The 26,918-nt window shown below is 46.0% G+C and overlaps 1 protein-coding gene across 1 annotated transcript in view; it reads left to right on the forward strand.

Annotated features, from left to right (window-relative positions):
• The first annotated feature begins 214 nt into the window (after positions 1-214).
• The window catches only part of CPLX3 (complexin 3), a 50,546-nt gene continuing 23,842 nt past the window's right edge, over positions 215-26,918 (forward strand). The window contains exon 1 of the mRNA XM_063930427.1: positions 215-1,241. Coding sequence (XP_063786497.1) covers positions 1,078-1,241 — 164 coding nt within the window. The 5' untranslated portion in view covers positions 215-1,077. The remainder of the gene's footprint in view (positions 1,242-26,918) is intronic.

Here is a 26,918-nt window from a genome sequence, read left to right on the forward strand (position 1 = left end):
AGAAGAAAAAATGAAGCTGAATAAATAAGACGATTTCATTGCTATGAACTTTGATGTAATGCTTACATATGGATACGCCCTGTGCACCTCAGCAGGGTTACTGATGTATCTGTGCCACATTTGTAGATAAAACTGAAGGTGTTAATTGTATCATCATCATCTAAAGGTTCTTGCTATGTTTCACTCCAATAAAACGGCAGAGCAGAGACAGCGTTGCCATAGGTGTGATGGCTTTTCATTTTAGGGCATCTCACCTCTACATCACACTGGAGGTATTAACCTCTTTGTTTGCAGAGAAGGGGGGGCAGCCAGGGACATCTAACAGGTGGGGCGTGTGGCTTTGTGACTACCTACGTGTAAACAAGTTAGGCTATCTTTAGAATAAGAAGGGGGTTTGGGAGGCAGAGAATAATAGGATTTGAAGGGTTGGAAGCTAATGGGAATAGATGTGTGTCTGTTATTTCCTAAACGTGGGATCGCCCAGCTGAGCTATGTGAACAGATTGGAAAGGCTAAGTGACTTTACTAGAGCCAATGGCTGTGATGCTGTAAGCCAGACTGAACAGAAGGGGCTGATTGTGTTTTCAGTTCCTCTGCTAGCTGTGACTCGGGACTGGGGAGTCTGCCTCCCTCCCTCTCCCCAATGTCTCAGAAGACCAGGGACAGCGCAGGGTTGGAAGCTGTTCAGTGCGGTGGTGCTGAAATCTAAGACCAAGCAGTGACACTCTTCACACGTCAGAGCCTACAATCCGGAGACCTCTTGGAATATCCTCACTTCCATGCTCTTCTGCTGGATATAAAGATCTTGGCACAGCATGTCTGAAAGCATGCATTCAACTCATTAAACTGACCGTCAGTGTGAACCTGCACAACCTGTCCTGAGCAAACCAGGGTACATTTACAGCTGTATACTGAAGTGTGTGGTCTTGTAGGTATTGCGTTTACACTGACGAAGTAAACTGAAGCAGCTTTCTTTTAGTCACATTATAATATAATTTAAGGGCAGACCTTCATCTCATTCACAAATTTAACTCTGCAGTAAAGTCACTGCAGCCTGCAACCAGTGTGCTGCACAAGTATGGCTTTTATGGTGAAAACTATGGTGGGGGGACAACTGAAGAACCTCACAGGAGGTCTGGGGGGCAAAGAAGAGAAGGGGGAAGGAGAGAAATCACCAGCTGAAGCCCAAGGAATGACGAGGGAGGAATATGAAGAGTATCAGAAGCAACTTCTAGAAGAGAAGTAAGTGTTTCTTGTTTGAGTCATCTGGCCAGTAATGAATGTAAAAGTGAAGCAAAATAAAATGCAAATATTTAGAAAAGGATACAAATGTATTCTTACAGCATATACCTGGCACTAGTCCTATATCAAAATGCAGAACTGGAGGGGTCACTGGAAAATAAAATACAGGTGATTAGATGCAAGTCAGAAGCTTCTATTCTTTCAGTCAGTCAGTCAGTCAGTCAGTCAAGTTGCAGGTTGTCTCACTCAGTTCCACTGCTAGCTCATCGTCATATTTATTTGTCATTTGTTCATTTAAGTTACATGTTCCATGTCAGCACACCCTGCTGGAAAATGTGATTCATAGAGTAGCACTCAATGTTCTGAATTCTACTCTATACAGATTAAAGTATACATTTTACTATTCAATAGGTACATGTGGATGTGTCATTTCAGTACATTTCAGACCTGCACAATCTGTCTGCAGAGTAAATGTCTTATAATGAATAAACTAAAGACAGTTAACAACATAACACAAAAGGTACACAGTTACATCACTAGAGAAGCCAGGGCCACTACCAGCAGTTTTATAATATGGAATGGGCCAAGGACCCTCCAGAAACAATTTGTTATAGAATATTACTTTAAATCGACCATTGAGAAGTTTTGTGAACATGTGCCAGGTCTCAATCCTGCAAGACCCTCCTGAAGACCACCCCTGAGGCCGTGCATTGCTACTGAGTAATTGCCTTACTATGACCTTTACTTCCTGATTATCTGCCTCATTCAGTACATCTTCCCTCTTACTTACACTTACACTACTGCTCAATGTGCTACTGCATTAACCTCATCCATGCAAAATCAGGTTCTTGTGTATTCATACATCTAGTATTAGTATTATTTTACCTGATCATATAATAACAGCACTAGTATATGTGCACTGTAGGTAGGGACATATATAGTTACAGGGATGATACAAGGGCAAATATTTACTCCTATAGTCTACAAAGTGTTACAAATGTGTCTACCACAACATCCATGAACACAGTTTTAAAGAACTAGATTTATGTCATACACAAAAACTGAAATTTGCTTAATGCCTGATCAAAACCCACAACATTAGTAATAGCAGTATAGTACAGTGACAAGTACGTATGGGCAAAGCTATTGCAATACTAAATGATGCTGATATGTATTGAATGAAGGAACCATCAAACAAAGAGCTAGGTGTAATTAAAGGTTAATGCTTTGTGGATTCTTAGCAGTCATATGTATAAAGGTGATCCCTGTTTGGAACCGTTTCTTTATACTCTGTAGAAGAGTGTTTATAGCACTTATTGCCTTAAAGCTCCGGCCATATTCAATAGACTTACTGTGGCTAGACCTCCCTACCTCATTCTGCTGATTTTATTGGATTAAACCAGAGAAGAACCTTCTCTGGTTTGTGCTACCAATGGTGTCACAGTGGCCAGCGTAGATAGAAGACTCGCTATTTACAGGTGCACTGGCTACAAACAGTACCCTTAAAGTCTATTTTACACTTCTATTTTACACTCCTTATGGTGCCATAAGAAAAATAACATTAACAACACATCATCATATTTCTTATGTTGTACTAATCATTATATTGTTTGGAGCCCATTAATACACTGAGCTGTAATAAAAGAAGACTATGTTAATAATATACAGAGAAATATATAGTGATTTAAAAAGCTCCATGGTATTTCTCAACAGTATATTTTGATGTCAAGTCTATGTATAGAATGCTGACCTACATATAACACACCTGCAGATATTAGCACACCACAGCAGAATAAAATAATGGCACAGATTAAATAATAATGTACCACATAGGATAGGAGAAAATGCACATTATTGTGTTTTAAAGGGAGAGATTTTATTTATTTACCAATGACTATTGTCTTTAGAGGATTAAGATGATTAAACAAGCAAAGTTCAGTCCTATACTGTTCCTAATAATACAATAGAGGCTGATCGATAAGATGTCCAAATCTCTAGTGTGCCAAGGTCTGTGACTCATCAGCTCCAACCAATCAGTGCAGCCCTCAGTCTATGTAACCTGGCTTCTGCCTCTGCTAACCTTTTCACTTCCTCTGCTTATGATCCTTCATTGCTGCCTTGTGCAGTCCTGATCTTAGCTTGTGTTGACTTACAACCTTGTTACTGGCTTATTTTGCTCTGTCCCCCATGTTATTGTCCTGCAGAAATGACCTTGCAAGCACATTTTCAATTGATGCCAATATATTTATAAGAAAAGCTGTAGTGTGACCTGTATAGATTTTTTTTAACCGTCATATTCCATAGATAGGTACAGAACCTGCAGACTTTATAATGAGAGAACTGCAGTGCATGGCCTCGGCTAGATGATTGTTTTAGCCTCTTAATAGCTTAAAAACTTTCCACTAATGTCCTAATAGAAAGATTATAGTAGGCAACATCAGTAAACTGTGAGTTTATCCTCAAATTGAAACATAGTCTATATAATGGGGAGCTGCAGTCAGGAAGGCTTTTTCCCACCTGTAAAATTATGTTGGCAAGTACCTCATAGGGGTCTTTAGTAAGCAATTAATCAGCTTCTAGCTATCATTTAGTACAGGGATGGGGAACCTTCAGCTCTCCAGCTGTTGTTGAACTACACATACCAGCATGTCTTGCAACAATTTTGCTATTTGGCCATGCAAAAACTGTTGCAGGGCATGCTGGGATGTGTAGTTCAACAACAGCTGGAGGGCCGAAGGTTCCCCATCCCTGATTTAGTACATACTATAAAATAACAGTTAGAAGATGATTGGTCTCTATGGGCAACTTCTCCACTTTATCTCTCTTTAAGATTTGATACAATTCCCCCTGTGTCTCTCCTCCTGTCCTATACATTATCTGGCTCTCCCCATTCCCTCCTTTGCAGTCTCTCTCTCTCTCTCGCTCTCTCTCTTTCTTTACCCTCTTTCTCCCCCATCTCTCCCATCTATCGCTCTCTACCGTGATCTTTCGTTCTTTTTATTCTGAATTTACACAACAAAATAAGGTTCATTTCAGAGCTTGATGGACTGTGGCCACAGCAAAACTAAGTTTTGTGATGTCATGTGATGTTTTGAACATTTTTGTGTTCATATTCCCATTTGAATCAAAAGGGTACTGTCAGGTGTTTGCACGAGTACAAAGTTTTGCATGTCTTGTGGGAGGAGCAGGGTTGAATAGAGAGTGGCTCTAATTAGGATTTACTTTAATTTGCAGAATATATACCCTATTGTTAATTTACATTTAAATGTTATAAATCAAATACAGATGATGACATACATTGTACTTAGGGGGTAATTCAGACCTGATCACTAGGCTGCGTTTTCTCACAGCCTGAGATCAGGTCCGAAAATGCGTATGCACCAAAATGCGCAGGTGCATCGGACGACTGCACGGAATGGTGTGAAAAAAGCGATTACACAGGTGATCGCAAGGAGATTGACAGGAAGAGGGCATTTGTGGGTGGCAACTGACCGTTTTCAGGGAGTGTCTGGAAAAATGCAGGCGTGTCCAAGCGTTGGAAGGGAGGGTGTCTGACGTCAAATCCGGTCCTGGACAGGCTGAAGTGATCGCAGCAGCTGAGTAAGTCCTGGGCTGCACAGAGACTGCACAAAATCAGTTTGTGCAGCTCTGCTACACATGCGTTCACACACTTGCACAGCTAAAATACACTCCCCCAGTAGGTGGCGACTATCTGATCACAGGGCTGCAAAAATCACTGCCCAGCGATCAGGTCTAAATTAGGCCCTTATATACTTAACTTCCTGTGAAAGGTATAGACTCTAAAAATTTTATTATGTAACAATCATGGTGGTATGACCAGAAATAACTGCACAATTGACTCCTTGTCCATCATACACAGCACAGTGTGAAGCATAACAGCCTCCATTAACAATCCTATTTCCAGCATGTTGTCCGGTTATTTCACAGTTCAGCATTATAGGCATAGCCCTGTTGTGCTTTTATAAAACACTATGGAGTAAATTTACTAAGATGGGAGTTCTTTTTAAGATGGGATGTTGCGGACTTCCGGTGGGCGGGCCGAACGGATCGGCTGCTTTTAGCAGAGAGCTCTCCGTGTACCTCACCCAAATAGCCCTTACTATCGGCTATATTTGGTCCAGGGGCCCCATTTCCACGACTACGGGGCGCGGAGATAATAGGGAGCAAAGAGGTGCTACCCCCGGCTCGCTCCCCTCCTCCTTTGAGCCCACCGAAAGAGGCACACGCTTAGTGCCCGGCACAGCGGCGGCCATTTTGGGACTCGCGACCATCCGAGTCCGGCCCGCCTGACTCCCAGAACAGCCAGCAAGTGCCCCGGAGAGACGGACTGGTGGCGTCTCCCCTCACCACCTCTCGCGGCAGCCGCTGCTCGAGCTCCGGTCTCCCTCATCGCACCGCGGACCTCGGCCGAGGCCCGCGATCCCCCTCCTGGGAATACTCCTGATCTACTCCGCACCCCACCTGCGTCACTCCTGGGACAGCTGAAGGAGACTACACAGCCAGCCAGCGCTACAGAATCACAGGAGGGCCTAACTGACAGCATTTTCCTCCATACCTCCGCAGCATCCTGGCTGACTGAGGCCTGCAATACCACGCTCCCGGCAGCTCCTGGCAAATTACAGGTGTGCGGCGCAGTTACACCTCCCCCCAACCCGAAACCACAAGGAAGTGAACCGCCACCCCACGCTGTGGGTCCCACAGGTACCGCGCTGGTCGCTGCCTGTAACCCACGACAACGACAGGCGAGCCTTATATTTTGAACCCAAACAAGTCTGACAAAACCAACCTACGTACAGGGTTCTGCTGACCTCTTGCCCCCTCCTGGTTTCCTGAGGCTTCCCTGACCGTTCTATACCTTCTGCAACGCCGGAGCTGCGTTCACACTGCATTACAACCTATAGCTCTCGCTACACCTGGCCTGAAAACAAACTTACCATCATGGAAAAATACGTGGCTAAAACGCTCCGGGCAAATAAAAATTCTCAAAATAAAAACAAGCCGGCACCCAAAGAGCAAAGCCCACTTCAACAGCGGTCACCGCCCTCGCCGGGCGAAAGAGATGCAGACGACTCATCGTCGACTGACTTCAGGGCCAGCCCGTCCGCCGTACAGAGGGCCAGGGAGATTACGGAAATCATATCGCCCTTGTTTGACGCGAAACTGGCACCCTTATTAGAGGCCATCAACTCAGCTGCGGCCCAAATATCACAACACACTCAACGATTAACAGAGGCTGAGGATCGTATCTCCACATTGGAAGACGACCAACATGCGATCCAATCACAATTAAAAGCTCACGATAACACGCTAACAGCCATGAACGATAAAATTGAAGATTTGGAAAATCGCAACCGTCGAAACAATTTGCGTCTTGTTGGGCTTCCGGAGACGGTCAGGCAAAAGGATTTGATGGACGTAGTCACTCGCTGGCTTCCCTCAACGTTAGATCTCCCTTCTTCACCGACCTCATACCTAGTGGAACGAGTCCATCGCATTGGCCCCGAAAGACAACCCTCCCAATCTGCACAATCACGCCCCAGACCGGTAATTTTCAAACTGCTAAATTACCTGGACAAGGTGAAAATTATGGAACTGTACCGCAAGAGTTCCGGTCTTTGTTATGAGGGCTCCAGGATCCTCCTCTTCCAGGACTTCTCCTTCCAGGTCTCCTCGCAACGAAGGGAATTCTCCCCAATATGCAAGGAACTATTCTCTCGGAACATTAGATTTGCACTCTTATATCCTGCAAAATTGAGAATCTTCCACGCAGGAAAACCAAATTATTTTGATTCCCCAGAACCTGCACGGAACTTTCTCAAATCACTTGACACCCATGGATCAAACTCCCGTATGGATGACGCGGATTGAGTGCCCTGGAGTAGCAAGTATTCTTTTGTTATAAATAATCTTCTACATCTTTCTAATGGCTAACACACTACTAAATTTATACAGTCGATTAGTCTGGTTGCAGATAAATCTGTTGTTTTCATGTATGATATTGAAACAGGGGAGGGGGGAGATTGCTTACCCACCCTCTCTGTCTATGCCTACCTTTTTCCCTTTGTCTAATCTTTTCATAGTTTCAGTTAAACACAAATGGTTCCTAGAACCATCCTCTTGGGTTCGGATATTTCAAAAATGTTTTGACCGATGGCTTATAATGTTTTCGTTATCACAGTTTATATGTATTACAGTGCATCATTGTTATCTAAATGCTCCCCAACATGCTGCCATATTACACTTCTTTTGCCCTACCTCCGCTCGCTGGGACGGAGGGCCGGGCCTTTGCTTGTGGCTTCTCTCTCCAAGTTCCATTAGACTGGGTATTGGATAATGATAGACCCACGAGCAGCTGAGACATCTGTAGATGGCTCAAAGACATCACTCAAATTAGTCTCGTGGAACGTGGAGGGTTTGAACACACCAACTAAGAGGAAGAAAATCCTAAATCATCTTAAAAAATTTCACCCAGATGTGGTGTTTCTACAGGAGACACACTGGCGTATTTCAGATCCAAATAAATTGAAGGATGCTTGGGTGGGTGATTTTAGAAGCGCCTCATATAGCACCAAGACACGAGGGGTCTTAATACTCTTTCGTAAATCATTACACTATGAAATAAGGGAAGAGTGGATAGACCCGGAAGGTCGATTCTTATTATTGAAGATGGATATTGAAGGTGAACGATTTACTTTAGCATGTATCTATGCCCCTACAGGGTCAAACACATCCTTCTTCTCAAACATATTTGTTAACCTACAGGGTTGGATTGAGGGCTCATTGATTTTGGGTAGGAGACCTTAATGTAGTCTTGGACCCTCAGCTAGATGTATCAGGAAGTCCTAAACAATCAGGTTCCAATAGGTCAATACCACCCACACTTTCATTGATGCTAGACTCCCTACAACTTCTTGATCCCTGGAGGTTCACACACCCCGACGCCAGGGAATACTCCTTCTTCTCTCACCCACACAAAACATTCTCTAGATTGGATTATTGGCTGGTATCGGCCTCTCTAATACACAGGGTAGAAGATTCAACCATAGCTAATATCCTACTATCTGACCATGCTCCTATCTCATTAACAATCACGTTGACCACGCCTCGCACAATCTCTTACAATTGGCGCTTCCCAGAATACCTAGCCACCTCAGAAGACTTTAAGCTTTACCTGTCTCAGTCCTTCCTAAACTATACACAAGACAATGCAACACACACAAATGACATGAACCTTTTCTGGCAAGCTTCCAAACCTGTTCTCAGAGGCCAAATACTATCTTATGTTGCCACAAAGAAAAAACGCTTTAAGGAAAGAATGTCCACAGCTTCCCAACAGGTGACCACCACATACTCAAGGTTACTGGCCGACCCCACTGAAAACAATAGGCTACAATACAAGGACGCCAAATTAGTTCATGACACTTTATGCACAGAACAGGCCAAGCTATTCCTCTCTTTCCAAACTAATAAATACTTCCGCTGGGGCAACAGGCCAGGAAAATTATTAGCTAACATGGTAAAGACCCAAAACACTCCCAAACATATCTCCTCAATACGAGACAGTCACACTAAGCCTTCACTGACCCAAGAAGCAATTAGTAATACTTTCCTGAAATTCTTTGAAAACCTATACACAGCACCCCCTGACCAGCCCGAGATAGGAGAGGACTTCTTACTACGAGCTGACCTCCCTACTCTTAATGACACTGATAAAATGTGTCTCACCGCCCCTATTACAGATGAGGAACTGGAATGGAATTAACTATAAAATCCCTTCCCAATGGGAAATCTCCAGGCCCAGACGGTTTGTCAGCAGCCTATTACAAAACACTCCTTCCACACATCAAAAAACATCTAAGGGCCCTTTATAACTCAATTCTGACTGGAGGTCCGGCTCCGCCTGACTTCAACACAGCCAGAATCATTGTCTTACCTAAACCAAACAAAGATCACACTTTGGTCTCGTCTTACAGACCCATCTCGCTACTAAACCAAGACTTCAAAATTTTTACAAAAATCCTTGCCTCCCGCCTTCAATTGATACTGCCCACACTACTACACCCTGCACAGACAGGATTCCTACGCAATAAACACTCAGTGATCAATGTCCGATCCTTAATAGCGGCCATGATCAAATCCCACGAATCACGGGAGATGGGAAACATAATCCTCAGCTGTGACGCAGACAAGGCCTTTGACAGAGTGTCTTGGGCCCATATCAATAGGATACTTAGACACCAGAACTTTGATCCCGCCTTTACACATGTTTTTCAAACATTATACCAAAACCCCCAAGCCTTCTTGACAATCAACGCCCATAACTCCAAACGTTTCATACTACAACGCGGGACCAGACAAGGTTGTCCTTTATCCCCTCTCTTATTCAACCTAGTAATGGACCCCCTCCTCAGACACTTCTTAAAAGAAAAAAAATGGAGAGGTATTAAACTAGCCAACCAGGAACTTAAATTTTCAGCATTTGCGGATGACATACTACTCTATGTTAGCAATCCTCATGAGGCCATGCCGCATTTGCTCAACATACTTAACTCTTTTGAAGCAGTATCAGGATTCAAAATTAATTATTCAAAGACAGAAGCAATAGCTTTCTTCCCTGCAGCTAAATTGGGGTGGGGTGACACCTTTCCATTCCAATGGGCAAGGAATAACCGTCTCACCTACCTGGGCATCATAATCCCGGATCACCCTTCCAAATTATACTCCCTTAATTTTCTCCCACTCCTCGCCAGAACCCACGCAGATTTCACCAGATGGGCTCACCTTCCGCTAACATACACAGGTAGAGGTCACTTGTATAAGATGATCAGCTTCCCACGCCTCTTATATGTGCTACAAATGCTCCCGATGATCCCAAACAAAAGCACATTTGCACAACTAGACAAAGCGCTGACTAAATTTATTTGGGCGGGTAAACGCCCACGATTTTCCCTATTCAAATTGCGACAACCGAGATCACTGGGTGGTTTAAACTTGCCATGCCTTCGTGCATACGCATTAGCAGCAAATTACAGGATTGCCCTGGACTGGGTTAGCGGACAAAACAAATACACCAACGCACAATTAGAACAATCTTTCATACCCACCTGGAACCTGACGTCCCTACTGCACACCTCCCCGAATAACATGCCTAACCACATAAGGGACAATGTGCTTATCTCTTCTACCTGTGCTGCTTGGCAACAGATCCGCTCTCAATTAAAACTCTCAAATAAGACGTCACTCTTTACACCTCTCTGGGGCAACCCTGATTTTAAACCACATGCCGCCTCTCTGATATTCCGTAATTGGCATGAGGGGGGACTGAAATATGTATATCACTTCTTAGACACCCAAAATTTAACATTACTCACACATTCGCAGATCATAGAGCGTTTCCCGAACCTATCCATACCACTATTCCCCTTCCTTCAAGCGAGCAGCTTTGTAAGAAAATCATTATCCCTTTTATCCTCCCAAGATATTTCTAACACTCTAGATAGATCTGCTCGACTTAACCCAAAAGGTCACTTCTCAATAGCATTTATACACACACACTCTCGCCCATTACTAAATATAGATTCTGGCACAGTGGGCTTACTGAAATGGACAAGAGATTTCCCGGACCTCACACTAAGAGCTATTCTAGATGCCAACAGCTACCTAGATAAGACACTGGGCTCAGTCACATACACAGAGATGCATCAGAAAATACTACACAGAGCATATGTCACCCCTAGATTGAGGTTTCTCATAGGAGCTGCCCCTTCATCCCGATGTTACAAGTGCACTGCTTTAGAAGCAGGTATAGTTCATTGCCTCTGGTCATGCCCTAAAGTACAGGTCTTATGGCAGGCACTCCAATCATATATAACTGCAGAGCTGAAAATACAATTCACCATAACTGAAACCTGGGCGTTCTGGGGCATTTACCCATCTTCCCCACCCAACACGCTAACCAAAGGCAATCGCATCCTATTAATCAAACTGGCCGCTGCAACAAAGAAAACAATTCTCTCTCAATGGGTCTCCACTGACCCAATCCCTATCTCACTGCTACATCCTAGAATCTCCCATCTCTTCCACTTGGATTGGACCAACACTACACTACAGAAAGACAAGCTAACGGAAAAACACTTCCAAACTTGGTTGCCGTATGTTATAACCCTACCTCCACTGATAAAGGCCGCTTTGCGACAATGTTTTCAAGATACCAGATGGTATTTACTGGAGACTCTTAACTCCACTGCTCCTTTCTGACTTTGAGCCTCATCTACATATCTGTCTTTACACAATTTCCACAGGATCTGATGTGGCTTTATAATACCAAGTTTATTTTTACATAATTGATTGCTCTAAATACATGTCTAATGATGTTAAAATATGGCGGAGTACCAAAATCTTTATGTATCGCCAAGCTGTTTTGCACTGAATACATTTGTTATTTGATATTTGTTACTATATTCTGTAACCATCTGTCAATAAAAAATTTGTTAAAAAAAAGATGGGATGTTGCCCATAGCAACCAATCAGATTCCAGGTATTATCTTCTAGAAGGTGCTAGATAAATGAGAAGTAGAATCTGATTGGTTGCTATGGGAAACATCCCATCTTAAATAGAACTCCCATCTTAGTAAATTTACCCCTATGATTCCTCCATACCATCCTGTTCTCAGATTACTCACCTTCAGGCCTCCATGATCCTGCTGATTCATTTACAAACACAAAGACATGCATTGTAAGTGTGCCCTGGAGAAGAGCCCAAATCACACTGCATGGGAGAATAGCCCAAATCATACTGCCTAGAAAAAGGCCCAAATCACTCTGCCTTGGGAGAAGAGCCCAAATCACTCTGCCTGGGATAAGAGGCCAAATCTCTCTGCCTTGGGAGAATAGCCCAAATTACTCAGGCTTTGGAAAAGAGCCCAAATCACTCTGCCCTGGGAGAAGAGCCCAAATTACTCTGCCCTGGGAGAAAAGGCCAAATCACTCTACCCTGGGAGATGAGGCAAAATCACTCTGCCCTGGGAGAAGAGCCCAAATCACTCTGCCCTGGAAGATGAAGCAAAATCCCTCTGCCCTGGGAGAAGAGCCCAAATCACTCTGCCCTGGGAGAAGAGCACAAATCACTCTGCCCTGGGAGAAGAGCACATATCACTCTGCCCTGGGAGAAGAGCCCAAATCACTCTGCCCTGGGAGAAGAGCCCAAATCACTCTGCCCTGGGAGAAGAGCCCAAATCACTCTGCCCTGGGAGAAGAGCCCAAATCACTCTGCCCTGGGAGAAAAGGCCAAATCACTCTGCCCTGGGAGAAAAGGCCAAATCACTCTGCCCTGGGAGATGTGGCAAAACCATTCTGCCTTGGGAGAAGAGCCCAACTCACTCTGCCCTGGGAGAAGAGGCAAAATCACTCTGCCTTGGTAGAAGAGCCCAAATCACTCTGTCCTAGGAGAAGAGCCCAAATCACTCTGCCCTGGGAGAAGAGGCCAAATCACTCTGCCTTGGTAGAAGAGCCCAAATCACTCTGCCTTTGGAAAAGAGTCCATATCACTCTACCCTAGGAGAAAAAGCCAAATCACTCTGCCCTGGGAGAGGAGCCCAAATCACTCCGCCTTGGAAAGAGCTCAAATCACTCTGCCCTGGGAGAATAGGCCAAATCACTGTGCCCTGGGAGGGGAGCCCAAATCACTCTGCCCTGGGAGAAGAGCCCAAATTACTCTGCCCTAGAGAAGAACCCAAAACACTCTGCCCTGGAAAAGAGCCCAAAGGCACAAATCACTCTGCCTGAGACAAGAGCCTAAATCACACAGCTCTGAGAAAAGAGTCCCATTCTCATTGCCTGGGAGAGTGGCCCAAATCACAGTGACCTGGGAGAAGCCCCAAATCACAGTACCCTGCCCGGAAGAAAAGCCCAAATGCCAGTGCCTAGGAGAAGGCCCAAATCACATGGTCCCAGGAGAAGAGCTCATGTAATTCTGCAGTGGTAGAAGTGTCAGTGTACAAGCCTCTCCTTACAGTTCAGCCTGCCCATTCTGTAATTTGTGGTCTAAGATATAGCTTTTCTCTTTCGGAGGTACAGCTTGCCAGATTTCACTGTGCCATGAAACAGTAGGTACTGTAGTTCTGTTATCACTTTCTAGCAAGATACAGTACTGTATACCACCTTTGAATACTGTCAGCTCTGCAAGGTTCTTGTAGGGACCCAGTGGACCTGCATACATTGAATCCTCATAAATAGAGAAAATACCTCAACAATATTTCTACTTATAACAGTCATTATAAGACATTGCCATGTATACAGAAGGAAAGTACACAAAAAAAGCAATATATCTCACAAAATTGGTTGTTTAAATATTGATGCTGGTAAAGGAGTAAATGTACAGTACAGTATGTATTGCGAATTGAAATGTCTCCCCACTTGCACTCTATGGATTAATGTTACTTAATCCAGTACATTTTTGTTTTATTGTCGCAAGCCATAACTGTCCCTAAACATAATCCTCCCATCTGCCAGGAACAGCCCCTTCACAGTGCATGCACTAAACTGACTGACTGACTGCTGACTGACTGACTGACTGACTGAAGGATTAGGTGGTAGGACAGTGAGATCAGATACGTTCCTTCATACTGTATATCAGGACAAGTGGGGAAACGTCACTTGCGCAAGTAATGCATAGCACAGCAGTATTTTAGCACTAAGGACATTATTCAGTAAGGATTGCTAAATTTGCGAATCGCAATACAGCTGATTATCGAATGATTGTGCACGTGCAGCATTTGCATTGCACACTTGTGAGCAAAAACAGTGAAAGAAATTGTGTACACACCGTGATCGCAATGCAGCCGCTGTTTGACTGACAGGAAGCCAGTGTTTCTGGGCAGAAACCTGCCGTTTTCTGGGTGTGTCTGAAAAAAATGCAAGCATGCTCAGGCATTTTTAAGGAGGGTCTCTGATGTCAGTGATGATTACTTCCACCCTCTTGTGTCACAGGAAGTATGGACGATCTTGCCTGGCGCAGATAGGAAAACTCTTCAATGTTCCGGAAATTGCATATGGTTTTGCGATCAGACCGCATATTCCGATGCATTCACAATTTCTGCAATGCCCGTTTCTCTGACGTCCTAGTGGATGCTGGGAACTCCGTAAGGACCATGGGGAATAGCGGCTCCGCAGGAGACTGGGCACAACTAAAGAAAGCTTTAGGACTACCTGGTGTGCACTGGCTCCTCCCTCTATGACCCTCCTCCAGACCTCAGTTAGAATTTTGTGCCCGGCCGAGCTGGATGCACAATAGGGGCTAGCAACAGACTCACTGCTACGAGGGACTTAGGGGAGAGAAGTGGACCTACCTGCTTGCAGCTAGCTTGGGCTTCTTAGGCTACTGGACACCATTAGCTCCAGAGGGATCGAACACAGGCCCAGCCTCGGTCGTCCGGTCCCGGAGCCGCGCCGCCGCCCCCCTTGCAAAGCCAGAAGCAAGAAGATGTTCCTGAAAATCGGCGGCAGAAGACTTCGGTCTTCATTAAGGTAGCGCACAGCACTGCAGCTGTGCGCCATTGCTCCCCATGCACACCACACACTCCGGTCACTGATGGGTGTAGGGCGCTGGGGGGGGGGGTGCCCTGGGGCTGCAATAAGAGTACCTTACTGGCAAAATAACACATAATATAGTCATTAAGACTATATATGTGTAAAATCCCCTGCCATATATTCCATAAAAAAGCGGGAGAGGGGCGTGGCTATCTCCCTCAGCACACTGGCGCCATTTCCTCTCACAGCTCCGCTGGACGGACGCTCCCAAGGCTCTCCCCTGCAGTTTCCAGACTTCATAGGGTTAAAAAGAGAGGGGGGGGCACTAAATTTAGGCGCAGTATCTGTATATTAATAGCAGCTATAAGGGAAAAATCACTGTATGTATAGTGTGAATCCCTACATTATATATAGCGCTCTGGTGTGTGCTGGCATACTCTCTCTGTCTCCCCAAAGGACTTTGTGGGGTCCTGTCCTCAGTCAGAGCATTCCCTGTGTGTGTGCGGTGTGTCGGTACGGCTGTGTCGACATGTTTCATGAGGAGGCTTATGTGGAGGCAGAGCAGGTGCCGATAATAGCAGATGTGGGACAGCCGGCTTCTCAGCCCGTGCCTGCCCAGACGTCTCAAAAGCCATCAGGGGCTCTAAAACGCCCGCTACCTCAGATGGCAGACACAGATGTCGACACGGATACTGACTCCAGTGTCGACGATGATGAGACTAGTGTACACTCCAATAGAGCCACCCGTTACATGATTACGGCAATGAAAAATGTGTTGCATATTTCTGATATTACCCCAGGTACCACAAAAAAGGGTATTATGTTTGGGGAGAAAAAACTACCAGTGGTTTTTCCCCCTTCTGATGAATTAAATGAAGTGTGTGAAGAAGCGCGGGCTTCCCCCGATAAGAAACTGGTAATTTCTAAAAAGTTACTAATGGCGTACCCTTTCCCGCCAGAGGACAGGTCACGTTGGGAGACATCCCCTAGGGTGGATAAAGCGCTCACACGTCTGTCAAAGAAGGTGGCACTACCGTCTCCGGACACGGCCGCCTTAAAGGAACCTGCATATAGAAAGCAGGAGGCTATCCTGAAGTCTGTATATACACACTCAGGCATTATACTGAGACCAGCTATTGCTTCAGCAGTCTTATACATGAGAGATGCACAGAGGGATATTTGCCGGCTGGCATCTAAAATAAACGCAATGTCCATTTCTGCCAGGAGAGGATTGTGGACTCGGCAGTGGACAGGTGATGCTGATTCTAAAAAGGCACATGGAAGTTTTGCCTTACAAGGGTGAGGAGTTGATTGGGGATGGTCTCTCGGACCTCGTTTCCACAGCTACAGCTGGGAAATCAGCATTTTTACCCCATGTTCCCTCACAGCCAAAGAAAGCACCGTATTATCAGGTACAGTCCTTTCGGCCCCAGAAAGGTAAGCGGGTTAAAGGCGCATCCTTTCTGCCCAGAGGCAGAGGTAGGGGGAAAAAGCTGCAGCATACAGCCAGTTCCCAGGAACAAAAGTCCTCCCCCGCTTCCTCTAAGTCCACCGCATGACGCTGGGGCTCCACAGGCGGAGCCAGGTACGGTGGGGGCCCGTCTCAAGAACTTTAGCGACCAGTGGGCTCACTCACGGGTGGATCCCTGGATTCTACAGGTAGTATCTCAGGGGTACAAGCTGGAATTCGAGACGTCTCCCCCTCGCCGTTTCCTCAAATCTGCCTTGCCAATGGCTCCCTCGGACAGGGAGGCAGTGCTGGAGGCAATTCACAAGCTGTATTCACAGCAGGTGATAGTCAAGGTTCCCCTCCTTCAACAGGGACGGGGTTACTATTCCACAATGTTTGTGGTACCGAAACCGGACGGTTCGGTGAGACCCATCTTAAATTTGAAATCCTTGAACACTTATATTTACCCCCCTCACCAGGAGTACCTCAGATTTGTGGTACAGGACTGTCATTACCAATTCCAGACGTTGCCGTTTGGTCTGTCCACGGCACCGAGGGTATTTACCAAGGTAATGGCAGAGATGATGATACTCCTTCGAAAAAAGGGAGTTATAATTATCCCGTACTTGGACGATCTCCTTATAAAGGCGAGGTCCAGGGAACAGTTGCTGATCGGAGTAGCACTAGCTCGGGTAGTGCTACAACAGCACGGCTGGATCCTGAACATTCCGAAGTCGCAGCTGGTTCCTACAACGCGTCTACTGGTCCTGGGGATGGTTCTCGACACAGAACAGAAAAAAGTGTTTCTCCCGGAGGAGAAGGCCAAGGAGTTGTCATCTCTAGTCAGAGACCTCCTAAAATCAAAACAGGTGTCGGTGCACCACTGCACGCGAGTCCTGGGAAAGATGGTGGCTTCTTACGAAGCAATTCCATTCGTAAGGTTCCATGCAAGGATCTTTCAGTGGGATCTGTTGGACAAGTGGTCCGGATCGCATCTTCAGATGCATCGGCTGATAACCCTGTCTCCGAGGGCCAGGGTGTCGCTGCTGTGGTGGCTGCAAAGTGCTCATCTTCTAGAGGGCCGCAGATTCGGCATACAGGACTGGATCCTGGTGACCACGGATGCCAGCCTTCGAGGTTGGGGGGCAGTCACACAGGGAAGAAATTTCCAAGGACAATGGTCAAGTCAGGAGACTTCCCTACACATAAATATTCTGGAACTAAGGGCCATTTACAATGCCCTAAGTCAGGCAAGACCCCTGCTTCAACACCAGCCGGTGCTGATCCAGTCAGACAACATCACGGCGGTCGCCCATGTAAACCGACAGGGCGGCACAAGAAGCAGGATGGCGATGGCAGAAGCCACAAGGATTCTCCGATGGGCGGAAAATCATGTGTTAGCACTGTCAGCAGTGTTCATTCCCGGAGTGGACAACTGGGAAGCAGACTTTCTCAGCAGACACGACCTCCACCCGGGAGAGTGGGGACTTCATCCAGAAGTCTTCCAAATGATTGTACAACATTGGGAAAGGCCACAGGTGGACATGATTGCGTCCCGCCTCAACAAAAAGCTAAAAAGATATTGCGCCAGGTCAAGGGACCCTCAGGCGATAGCTGTGGACGCTCTGGTAACACCGTGGGTGTACCAGTCGGTGTATGTGTTCCCTCCTCTGCCTCTCATACCCAAGGTACTGAGAATAATAAGAAGGAGAGGAGTAAGAACTATACTCATTGTTCCGGATTGGCCAAGAAGAGCTTGGTACCCAGAACTTCAAGAAATGATCTCAGAGGACCCATGGCCTCTGCAGCAGGGGCCCTGTCTGTTCCAAGACTTACCGCGGCTGCGTTTGACGGCATGGCGGTTGAACGCCGGATCCTGAAGGAAAAGGGCATTCCGGAGGAAGTTATCCCTACGCTAATTAAAGCTAGGAAAGAAGTGACCGCAAACCATTATCACCGCATATGGCGGAAATATGTTGCGTGGTGTGAGGCCAGGAAGGCCCCAACGGAGGAATTTCAGATAGGTCGATGTCTGCACTTCCTACAGTCAGGGGTGACTATGGGCCTAAAATTGGGTTCCATTAAGGTCCAGATTTCGGCTCTATCGATTTTCTTCCAAAAAGAACTGGCTTCACTACCTGAAGTTCAGACATTTGTTAAGGGAGTGCTGCATATTCAGCCCCCTTTTGTGCCCCCAGTGGCACCTTGGGATCTCAACGTGGTGTTGGATTTCCTAAAGTCGCATTGGTTTGAACCACTTAAAACCGTGGAACTAAAATATCTCACGTGGAAAGTGGTCATGCTGTTGGCCTTGGCTTCGGCCAGGCGTGTGTCAGAATTGGCGGCTTTGTCTTGTAAAAGCCCTTATCTGATTTTCCATATGGATAGGGCGGAATTGAGGACTCGTCCCCAATTTCTCCCAATGGTGGTTTCAGCGTTTCATTTGAACCAGCCTATTGTGGTGCTTGCGGCTACTCGTGACTTGGAGGCCTCCAAGTTGCTGGACATAGTCTGGGCCCTAAAAATCTATGTTTCCAGGACAGCTGGTGTCAGAAAGACTGACTCGCTATTTATCCTGCATGCGCCCAACAAGTTGGGTGCGCCTGCTTCAAAGCAGACTATTGCTCGCTGGATCTGTAGCACGATTCAACTTGCACATTCTGCGGCTGGACTGCCGCATCCTAAATCTGTAAAAGCCCATTCCACGAGGAAGGTGGGCTCTTCTTGGGCGGCTGCCCGAGGGGTCTTGGCTTTACAACTTTGCAGAGCAGCTACTTGGTCGGGGTCAAACACATTTGCTAAATTCTACAAGTTTGATACCCTGGCTGAGGAGGACCTAGAGTTCGCTCATTCGGTGCTGCAGAGTCATCCGCACTCTCCCGCCCGTTTGGGAGCTTTGGTATAATCCCCATGGTCCTTACGGAGTTCCCAGCATCCACTAGGACGTCAGAGAAAATAAGATTTTACTCACTGGTAAATCTATTTCTCGTAGTCCGTAGTGGATGCTGGGCGCCCGTCCCAAGTGCGGATTGTCTGCAATACTTGTATATAGGCCCTCATTCCGAGTTGATCGGTCGCAAGGCGAATTTAGCAGAGTTACACACGCTAAGCCGCCGCCTACTGGGAGTGTATCTTAGCATCTTAAAATTGCGACCGATGTATTCGCAATATTGCGATCACAAACTACTTAGCAGTTTTAGAGTAGCTCCACACTTACTCTGCCTGTGCGATCAGTTCAGTGCTTGTCGTTCCTGGTTTGACGTCACAAACACACCCAGCGTTCGCCCAACCACTCCCCCGTTTCTCTGGCCACTCCTGCGTTTTTTCCGGAAACGGTAGCGTTTTCAGCCACACGCCCATAAAACGCCGTGTTTCCGCCCAGTAACACCCATTTCCTGTCAATCACATTACGATCGCCGGAGCGATGAAAAAGCCGTGAGTAAAAATACTATCTTCATAGCAAAGATACTTGGCGCAGTCGCAGTGCGAATATTGCGCATGCGCACTAAGCGGAATTTCACTGCGATGCGATGAAAAATACAGAGCGCACGACTCGGAATGAGGGCCATAGTTATTGTTTAACTAAAGGGTTATTGTTGAGCCATCTGTTGAGAGGCTCAGTTATATTTCATACTGTTAACTGGGTATAGTATCACGAGTTATACGGTGTGATTGGTGTGGCTGGTATGAGTCTTACCCGGGATTCAAAATCCTTTCCTTATTGTGTCAGCTCTTCCGGGCACAGTATCCTAACTAAGGTCTGGAGGAGGGTCATAGAGGGAGGAGCCAGTGCACACCAGGTAGTCCTAAAGCTTTCTTTAGTTGTGCCCAGTCTCCTGCGGAGCCGCTATTCCCCATGGTCCTTACGGAGTTCCCAGCATCCACTACGGACTACGAGAAATAGATTCACCGGTGAGTAAAATCTTATTTTTTTTCTCTATTTTTGGAGCTTCAACTATTTGATCGCAGCAACTGCTTTTTAGCAGAAACTGCATTCCTTACTGAATAAGGTCTTAAGACAGCAGAAATAGCACATAGGTAGCTCAGATGCTTGCAGATGGGAGACACATACAGAAACATAAGGCCTAATTCACAGTTGTACGCAATGACAATATTTAAGGAGTCAGCGATTATTGGTAAATAGTGCACGCATTGCACACTCTCCAAGGTACCTTAGTGATGCTGCTCGCATCTATTCGCAAAGTGACTGACAGCCTGGGACCGTTTGTTGGATGTAATGAGAGTGTCAGCAAAAATGCAGGCGTATTGTAACTATAATGGGGCAGTGTTTCAGGCTGCAACTGTGATCCCACATTCAGTAAACATGGCGCTGGCGTCTCCGCACACGCTGCCATTCTGCGCAACCACAGGGCAGCTTAGATGGTCGATTAAGCATCTTAACTGACACTGTGTCTTAGTACGCAGCTGCTAGGATTTGTGCTGCCACCGGTCTTCGTCTCCATACAAGTCCTGGCATCTGCAACATTTGCATATTTTCGCATAGTAGCTGCGTACAAAGAGGCAGCTGTAAATGCATTAGCGTGCAACTCTAAATCAGGACCATAGTAAGTTACAACCATGGCAATATAGAGTGATAAAAGTTATAGTGAGAATGTAAAAAGACATAAAACAATATAGTGACGATGTAAGAAAACAGTACATGCTATAATATCGTAATAACAGAGATACATTATCACAATATAAGACAGTAACAAAAATATGGTATCCGGACTCCAGGTCGACAACAAAAAGGTCGACACACCTTAGGTCAACGCCAATTGGTCGACACCTTAGGTCGCATGGACAAAAGGTCGACGTGAACAAGGTCGACATGAAGAAAGGTCGACATGAGTTTTTCACGATTTTCTAATTTTTTTGGAACCTTTTCATATTTAACGATCCACGTGGACTACGATTGGAACAGTAATCTGCGAAGCGACCATGCGAAGAGACGCGGTGCACTAATTGGGGTTCCTGGTCACTCTACGAAGAAAACGACACCAAAAAAACATAAAAAAATCATGTCGACCTTGTTCACGTCGACCTTTTGTCCATGTCGACCTAAGGTGTGTCGACCAATTGGCATCGACCTAAGGTGTGTCAACCTTTTTGTTGTCGACCTGGAGTCCCAGACCCCAAAAATATACCCAAAAATGTCATTGCTGTGTTTTTTCATCTTTTTTTTTGCATTGCAATTGTTTCAAATGGTATTCAAGTACATATAATATAATAAAGAAGAAAATGTAACATAGTTTAGAAATGTCACACCATCCACAGATGTAATGTTAGCCTTTCAAAAACAGAACGTCTCCTTTTTCTTTCAGATTCACAGAATGACTCCCAAAGAATAAAATGTGGAAGAAATAATAAAATACATCTCACATAATACTTACTGTCAGATGATATATTGTTACTGTCTTCATATTGCTCCAGTGTATCTTTGTTACTCTAGTCTATATCCATATTGTTATAGTGTATTTTTGTTACTGTCTTTTAATATTGTATTAGCATATCTTGGTCACCGTCTTTTCACATTAAGATAGTGAGCCAAATGTAATAGCCTGTGGGTTGTGGAAAGTCCAGAGATTTATGCAATTTAGATTTATGTATATTTCATGTGTATACTTGGCTTCTTTTTTTTTTCTTTTTTTCTTTTGTCAAACGCGAATTAACCTACCAGTACGTTTTTAGATTGTGGAAGGAAACCAGAGTACCTGGAGGAGACCCATGTAAACATGGGTGGCACATATGAATCCCACACTGACAGGAATTGCACCTACAGTATGACCTCAGAGCTGTGAGGCAGCAAACTGACCATTGTGCCACTATGCTGCCAAACAAATATTCTTCCAGTCTCTCATCTCTGCTCAAGCTTCTAACCTCAAGTGACTTTTTAATACATTTAAATCTCTTTTGAACCCTCCCACATCAAACCCACTAGTTACTATCACTGCCCAAGATCTTGCGTCCTACTTCAAGGACTAGATTGATAAAATCCAGTGTGAAATGTTATACTCTTTCTCAACCAGCAACCTGCTCAGTTCATTCCCTGAAACCTCTGGCACCTCCTCTTCATAACAGCCTGCAAGATGCAGAAAGTGCAGAGATTTTGTTGATTTTGGGCCTAACTCAGCATGGATCGCAAAAGCAAAATCATTCTCTAATGGACAAACCCATGTGTAGTGCAGGTGGGGCAGATATAACATGTGCAGAGAGTAATACTCCTTTCGCATCGCCAAAATAACCCGGGTTATTCCTGGGCTGTTGCTTGGTTGACCCAGGTCGAGGTGCAGTGTGAAAGCGCCAAAGTGAATAATCCGGGTTGAGCAACCCTGCATTTCACCCGGGTTAAAAGAAGGGTTAAACACAGGTGGGACCCGGGTCGCTGTGCAGTGTGAAAGCCTCTGACCCGGGATATTCAACCCAGGTCTCAGAAAAAGGTGTTGATTGGCTGTTTATGTCTCTGCTTAGAGCAGTCCTCAGCCCCTCCTTTTATTTCCTGTGAAACCTCATCAATGTGAGCCAGAAAAGTTCATTTTAAATCACTTCACAGTGTTTAATATGGGTGACCCGGGTTCAATGTGAAAGGCACCAACCCGGGAATGACCTGGGAATAACCCGGGTTGAAACTGCAATGTGAAAGGGTCTGAGGTTGCTCGGATGCGGGTTGGACCCAGGTTCAAAAGCCGGGTCCGACCTACTGGGTTTGCGATGTAAATTGCAGTGTAAAAATAAAGCAGCCAGTATTTATCCTACACAGAAACAATATAACCCACCCAAATCCAGGGCCGGCTCCAGGCCTACTAGCACCCTGAGCGAGAAAATGTAAAAGCGCCCCCCAACCCCTATGCGCGCGCGCTTCGGGGAAAGTGGGTGTGGCCTCGTAACTTCATATTATCAAACTATAAATATATTTTTTCACACCCCCTCTATGCACACAATTAGCAGCCTTACGCAGAACAGCCACAGTAGTGTTCCTTACACACAATGTCTCCAGTGTAGTGCCAGATACACATAATGTGCAGTGCCAGCTACACATGACATGCCCTGCAGCAGTGCCAGCTACACATGACATGCCCCGCAGCAGTGCCAGCTACACATGACATGCCCCGCAGCAGTGCCAGCTACACATGACATGCCCCACAGCAGTGCCAGCTACACATGACATGCCCCGCAGCAGTGCCAGCTACACATGACATGCCCCACAACAGTGCCAGCTACACACAATAGGCCCCCCAGCAGTGCCAGCTACACATGATAGTGTTCACGTTTTAGGGCAGGGTGCTGATCACAAGGAGGGTACATTTTTAAGTAAGGAGGGGCAAAATGATGTACATACTGTAATGCTTGGTGCTCCTCCACCCACATGCAGAAGCAGGGACAGTGCGCGCCGAAGGCGCGCAGCAAAAATTTAGGGGCGTTGCTTCGTGGGGAAGGTGCATGACCACAGAATAGTGGCAATTCGCATTACACCACATAGTAGTGCAGCTAATACACATTGCACCAGGTAGAACCTCCTATACACTTTGCGCCAGGCAGAGCACGTTAGACACTTTGCGCCAGGCAGAGCACGTTAGACACTTTGCGCCAGGCAGCGCACGTTAGACACTTTGCGCCAGGCAGCGCACGTTAGACACTTTGCGCCAGGCAGCGCACGTTAGACACTTTGCCTAGCCACAAACGCCTAGTAGATACACTACATGATATGCCCCCCAGCAGTGCCAGCTACACGTGACATGCCCCCCAGCAGTGCCAGCTACACGTGACATACCCCCCAGCAGTGCCAGCTACACGTGACATACCCCCAGCAGTGCCAGATACATAAATGGCCACACAGTGCAGATATGCCCCCAGTGCCAGATACATAAATGCCCCCACAAAGCCAGATACATAAGTGCCCCCACAGTGCCAGATACATAAGTGCCCCCTCAGTGCCAGATACATAAGTGCCCCCACAGTGCCAGATAAATCTGTGACCCCACAGTGCCAGATACATAAGTGCCAGATACATAAATGCCCCCAGTGCCACAAAACATAAATGCCCCCACAGTGCAGATATGCCCCCACAGTGCCAGATACATAAATGCCCCCCCCCGTGCCACAAAACATAAAAGCCCCCACAGTGCCAGATACATAAATGCCCCCAGTGCCAGAAACATAAATGCCCCCACAGTGCCAGAAACATAAATGCCCCCAGTGCCAGAAACATAAATGCCCCCACAGTGCCAGAAACATAAATGCCCCCAGTGCCAGAAACATAAATGCCCCCACAGTGCAGATATGCCCCCACAGTGCCAGATACATAAATGCTCCCAGTGCAGATATGCCCCTACAGTGCCAGATACATAAATGCCCCCCGTGCCACAAAACATAAATGCCCCCACAATGCAGATATGCCCCCACAGTGCCAGAAACATAAATGCCCCCACAGTGCAGATATGCCCCCACAGTGCCAGAAACATAAATGCCCCCACAGTGCAGATATGCCCCCACAGTGCCAGAAACATAAATGCCCCCACAGTGCAGATATGCCCCCACAGTGCCAGAAACATAAACGCTCTCACAGTGCAGCTATGACCCCACAGTGCCAGATTTTCACTTACATGTCACTGCGGTGCTGGGAGCCGGGAGGGGGAGTACTGCTGTGGGCGCGGGCGGGTGGGCGGACGGATGAACACTTCTGTATTCGCGCTATTCGCGCTGCGCGGCGCCGGCGTCTAACGTCAGACGCCGGCGCCGCACAGCGCGCTGCATAGCGCGCACACAAGCGGCCGGGACACTGATTGAAGGCTGGCTCCAGGCAGGAATATGGCGGCCGCAGCGTGCGGCGCCCTATAAGAGTGGCGCCCCGCGCGGCCGCTCTAGTCGAACATGCCTGGAGCCGGCCCTGCCCAAATCCATTACTCTCTCTCTGTACATGTTACATTTCCCCACCTGCAGTGAACATGGTTTTGCCCATTAGAGAAAGATTTTGCTTTTGCTATCCATGCTGAATTTTCCTTTAAAAAATTGCTGCTTTAAATCTTACATCTAAATCACAGAAATCTCTGGACTTTCTGCAACCCACAGGCTATTACATTTGGCTCACCATCTTAATGAGAAAAGACGGTGACCAGGATATGCTAATGCAATATTAAGCCAGTAACAAAAATACACTATAACAATATGATTATAGGGTAACAAATATAGGGTCACAATATGATAAAACTGCGACAAAGGTCCTCTATCGCAATATCAATAAACTAACACAAATACACTAATGCAATATGAAGACGATATAAAAGGTAGACAGTTGAACTATGAAAAGATAGTAACAAGGGTTATTACAATATGAAGACAGCAACAAAGATACAGTATTGCAGTATTAAAAGACAGTAACAAAAATACACTATCACAATATGAAAGGACAATAACAAACGTACAATGGGCCTTATTCAGCATCACACAGTTGTACAATGAAATCGCACCAGTTTTGCTATTTTAGCAAAACTGCAACTGAAGCTGAGTAAGGCCCAATATCACAAGGTACACTATCGCAATATGAAAAGACAATAATAAAGATACACTATATGACTACACTGCATGTACTTTTGTATTTTTATTTATTTAATTTTTTACTGTGTATTATCTAGTCACTAACCTAAAGGGGAAATACTTTTTAGTTATTCACTTAGACATACTTTGTTGGGGTTCGGTATGTAATACCGCCGCCCGGGATGGCGAATGTCACTATCCTGACATCTGCATCCCTAGCATTGGAATGCTGGCAGGGTGGCGAGGGCAACTAAGCCCCTTGCGGGCTCGGTGGCTACGCTCACCACAGGTTATATTCTCCCTGTATGCGTGTCATGGTGCCCATAGAGGGGGAATCACCTACCTCGCCAATATACCGGCGTTGGTATGGTGCACCCTTCGGGATCCCGACGTCTGTATTGTGACCGCCGGGATCCCGACTGTCGGTATGCTAACGGCATACCCTTTGTTGATGCATACCCCTGGGGAAAAAAAGGTATTGATGCAGACAGGACTTTGGCAACCTTATGCTGCAATCTTTATTGGGATTCTGTCCATCCCATATCTTGTACTTAATGTTATGTGCTTTCTCTATGAAGTACAAATTTTACCTTATCCATAAATATAAGATCAGCAGTTACATCTGCATCCTGACCAAACATAAGTACAATTCATTTTACTATGTGTTATGTTTAATGTGTACATTAAGTTGTAAACAAACTAGGTCATTAAGTAGAGATGCGTGGGCTTGGTTTTCTGAAAACTGAACCTGCCTGAACTTCCAGGTTCCGAGGGAATCCAAGCCGTGGCACAAGTTTTCCTGCCCGACTCAGATTCCAAAACGAGGCAAAACGTTATCTTCCCGGCATCACATCTTACGTGTTTATAAGTCCCTCCCACAGTGATTCTGACACTATTTTACACTGGAGAGCCGATGGATAGGTTGCAGCTAGGCAGGCAGGGCTCTTTTAGTTGAGAATTGACTTTGCCACCTACTTCACATCCAAAATTGACTCCATGTGTCAGGACATACCATCCCACCAGAACCTGAGCACCCCCCTCTCCTTCCCTCCAACCAACTCTGACATCTTTCTTCCCTGTATCTTCAGAGGAAGTCATGGTCCTCATCCGGTCCTATCCCCCCTCCACCTCCCCACTTGACCCTA

This window comes from Pseudophryne corroboree, chromosome 6 (assembly GCF_028390025.1).
Source record: "Pseudophryne corroboree isolate aPseCor3 chromosome 6, aPseCor3.hap2, whole genome shotgun sequence".
Taxonomy (NCBI): domain Eukaryota; kingdom Metazoa; phylum Chordata; class Amphibia; order Anura; family Myobatrachidae; genus Pseudophryne; species Pseudophryne corroboree.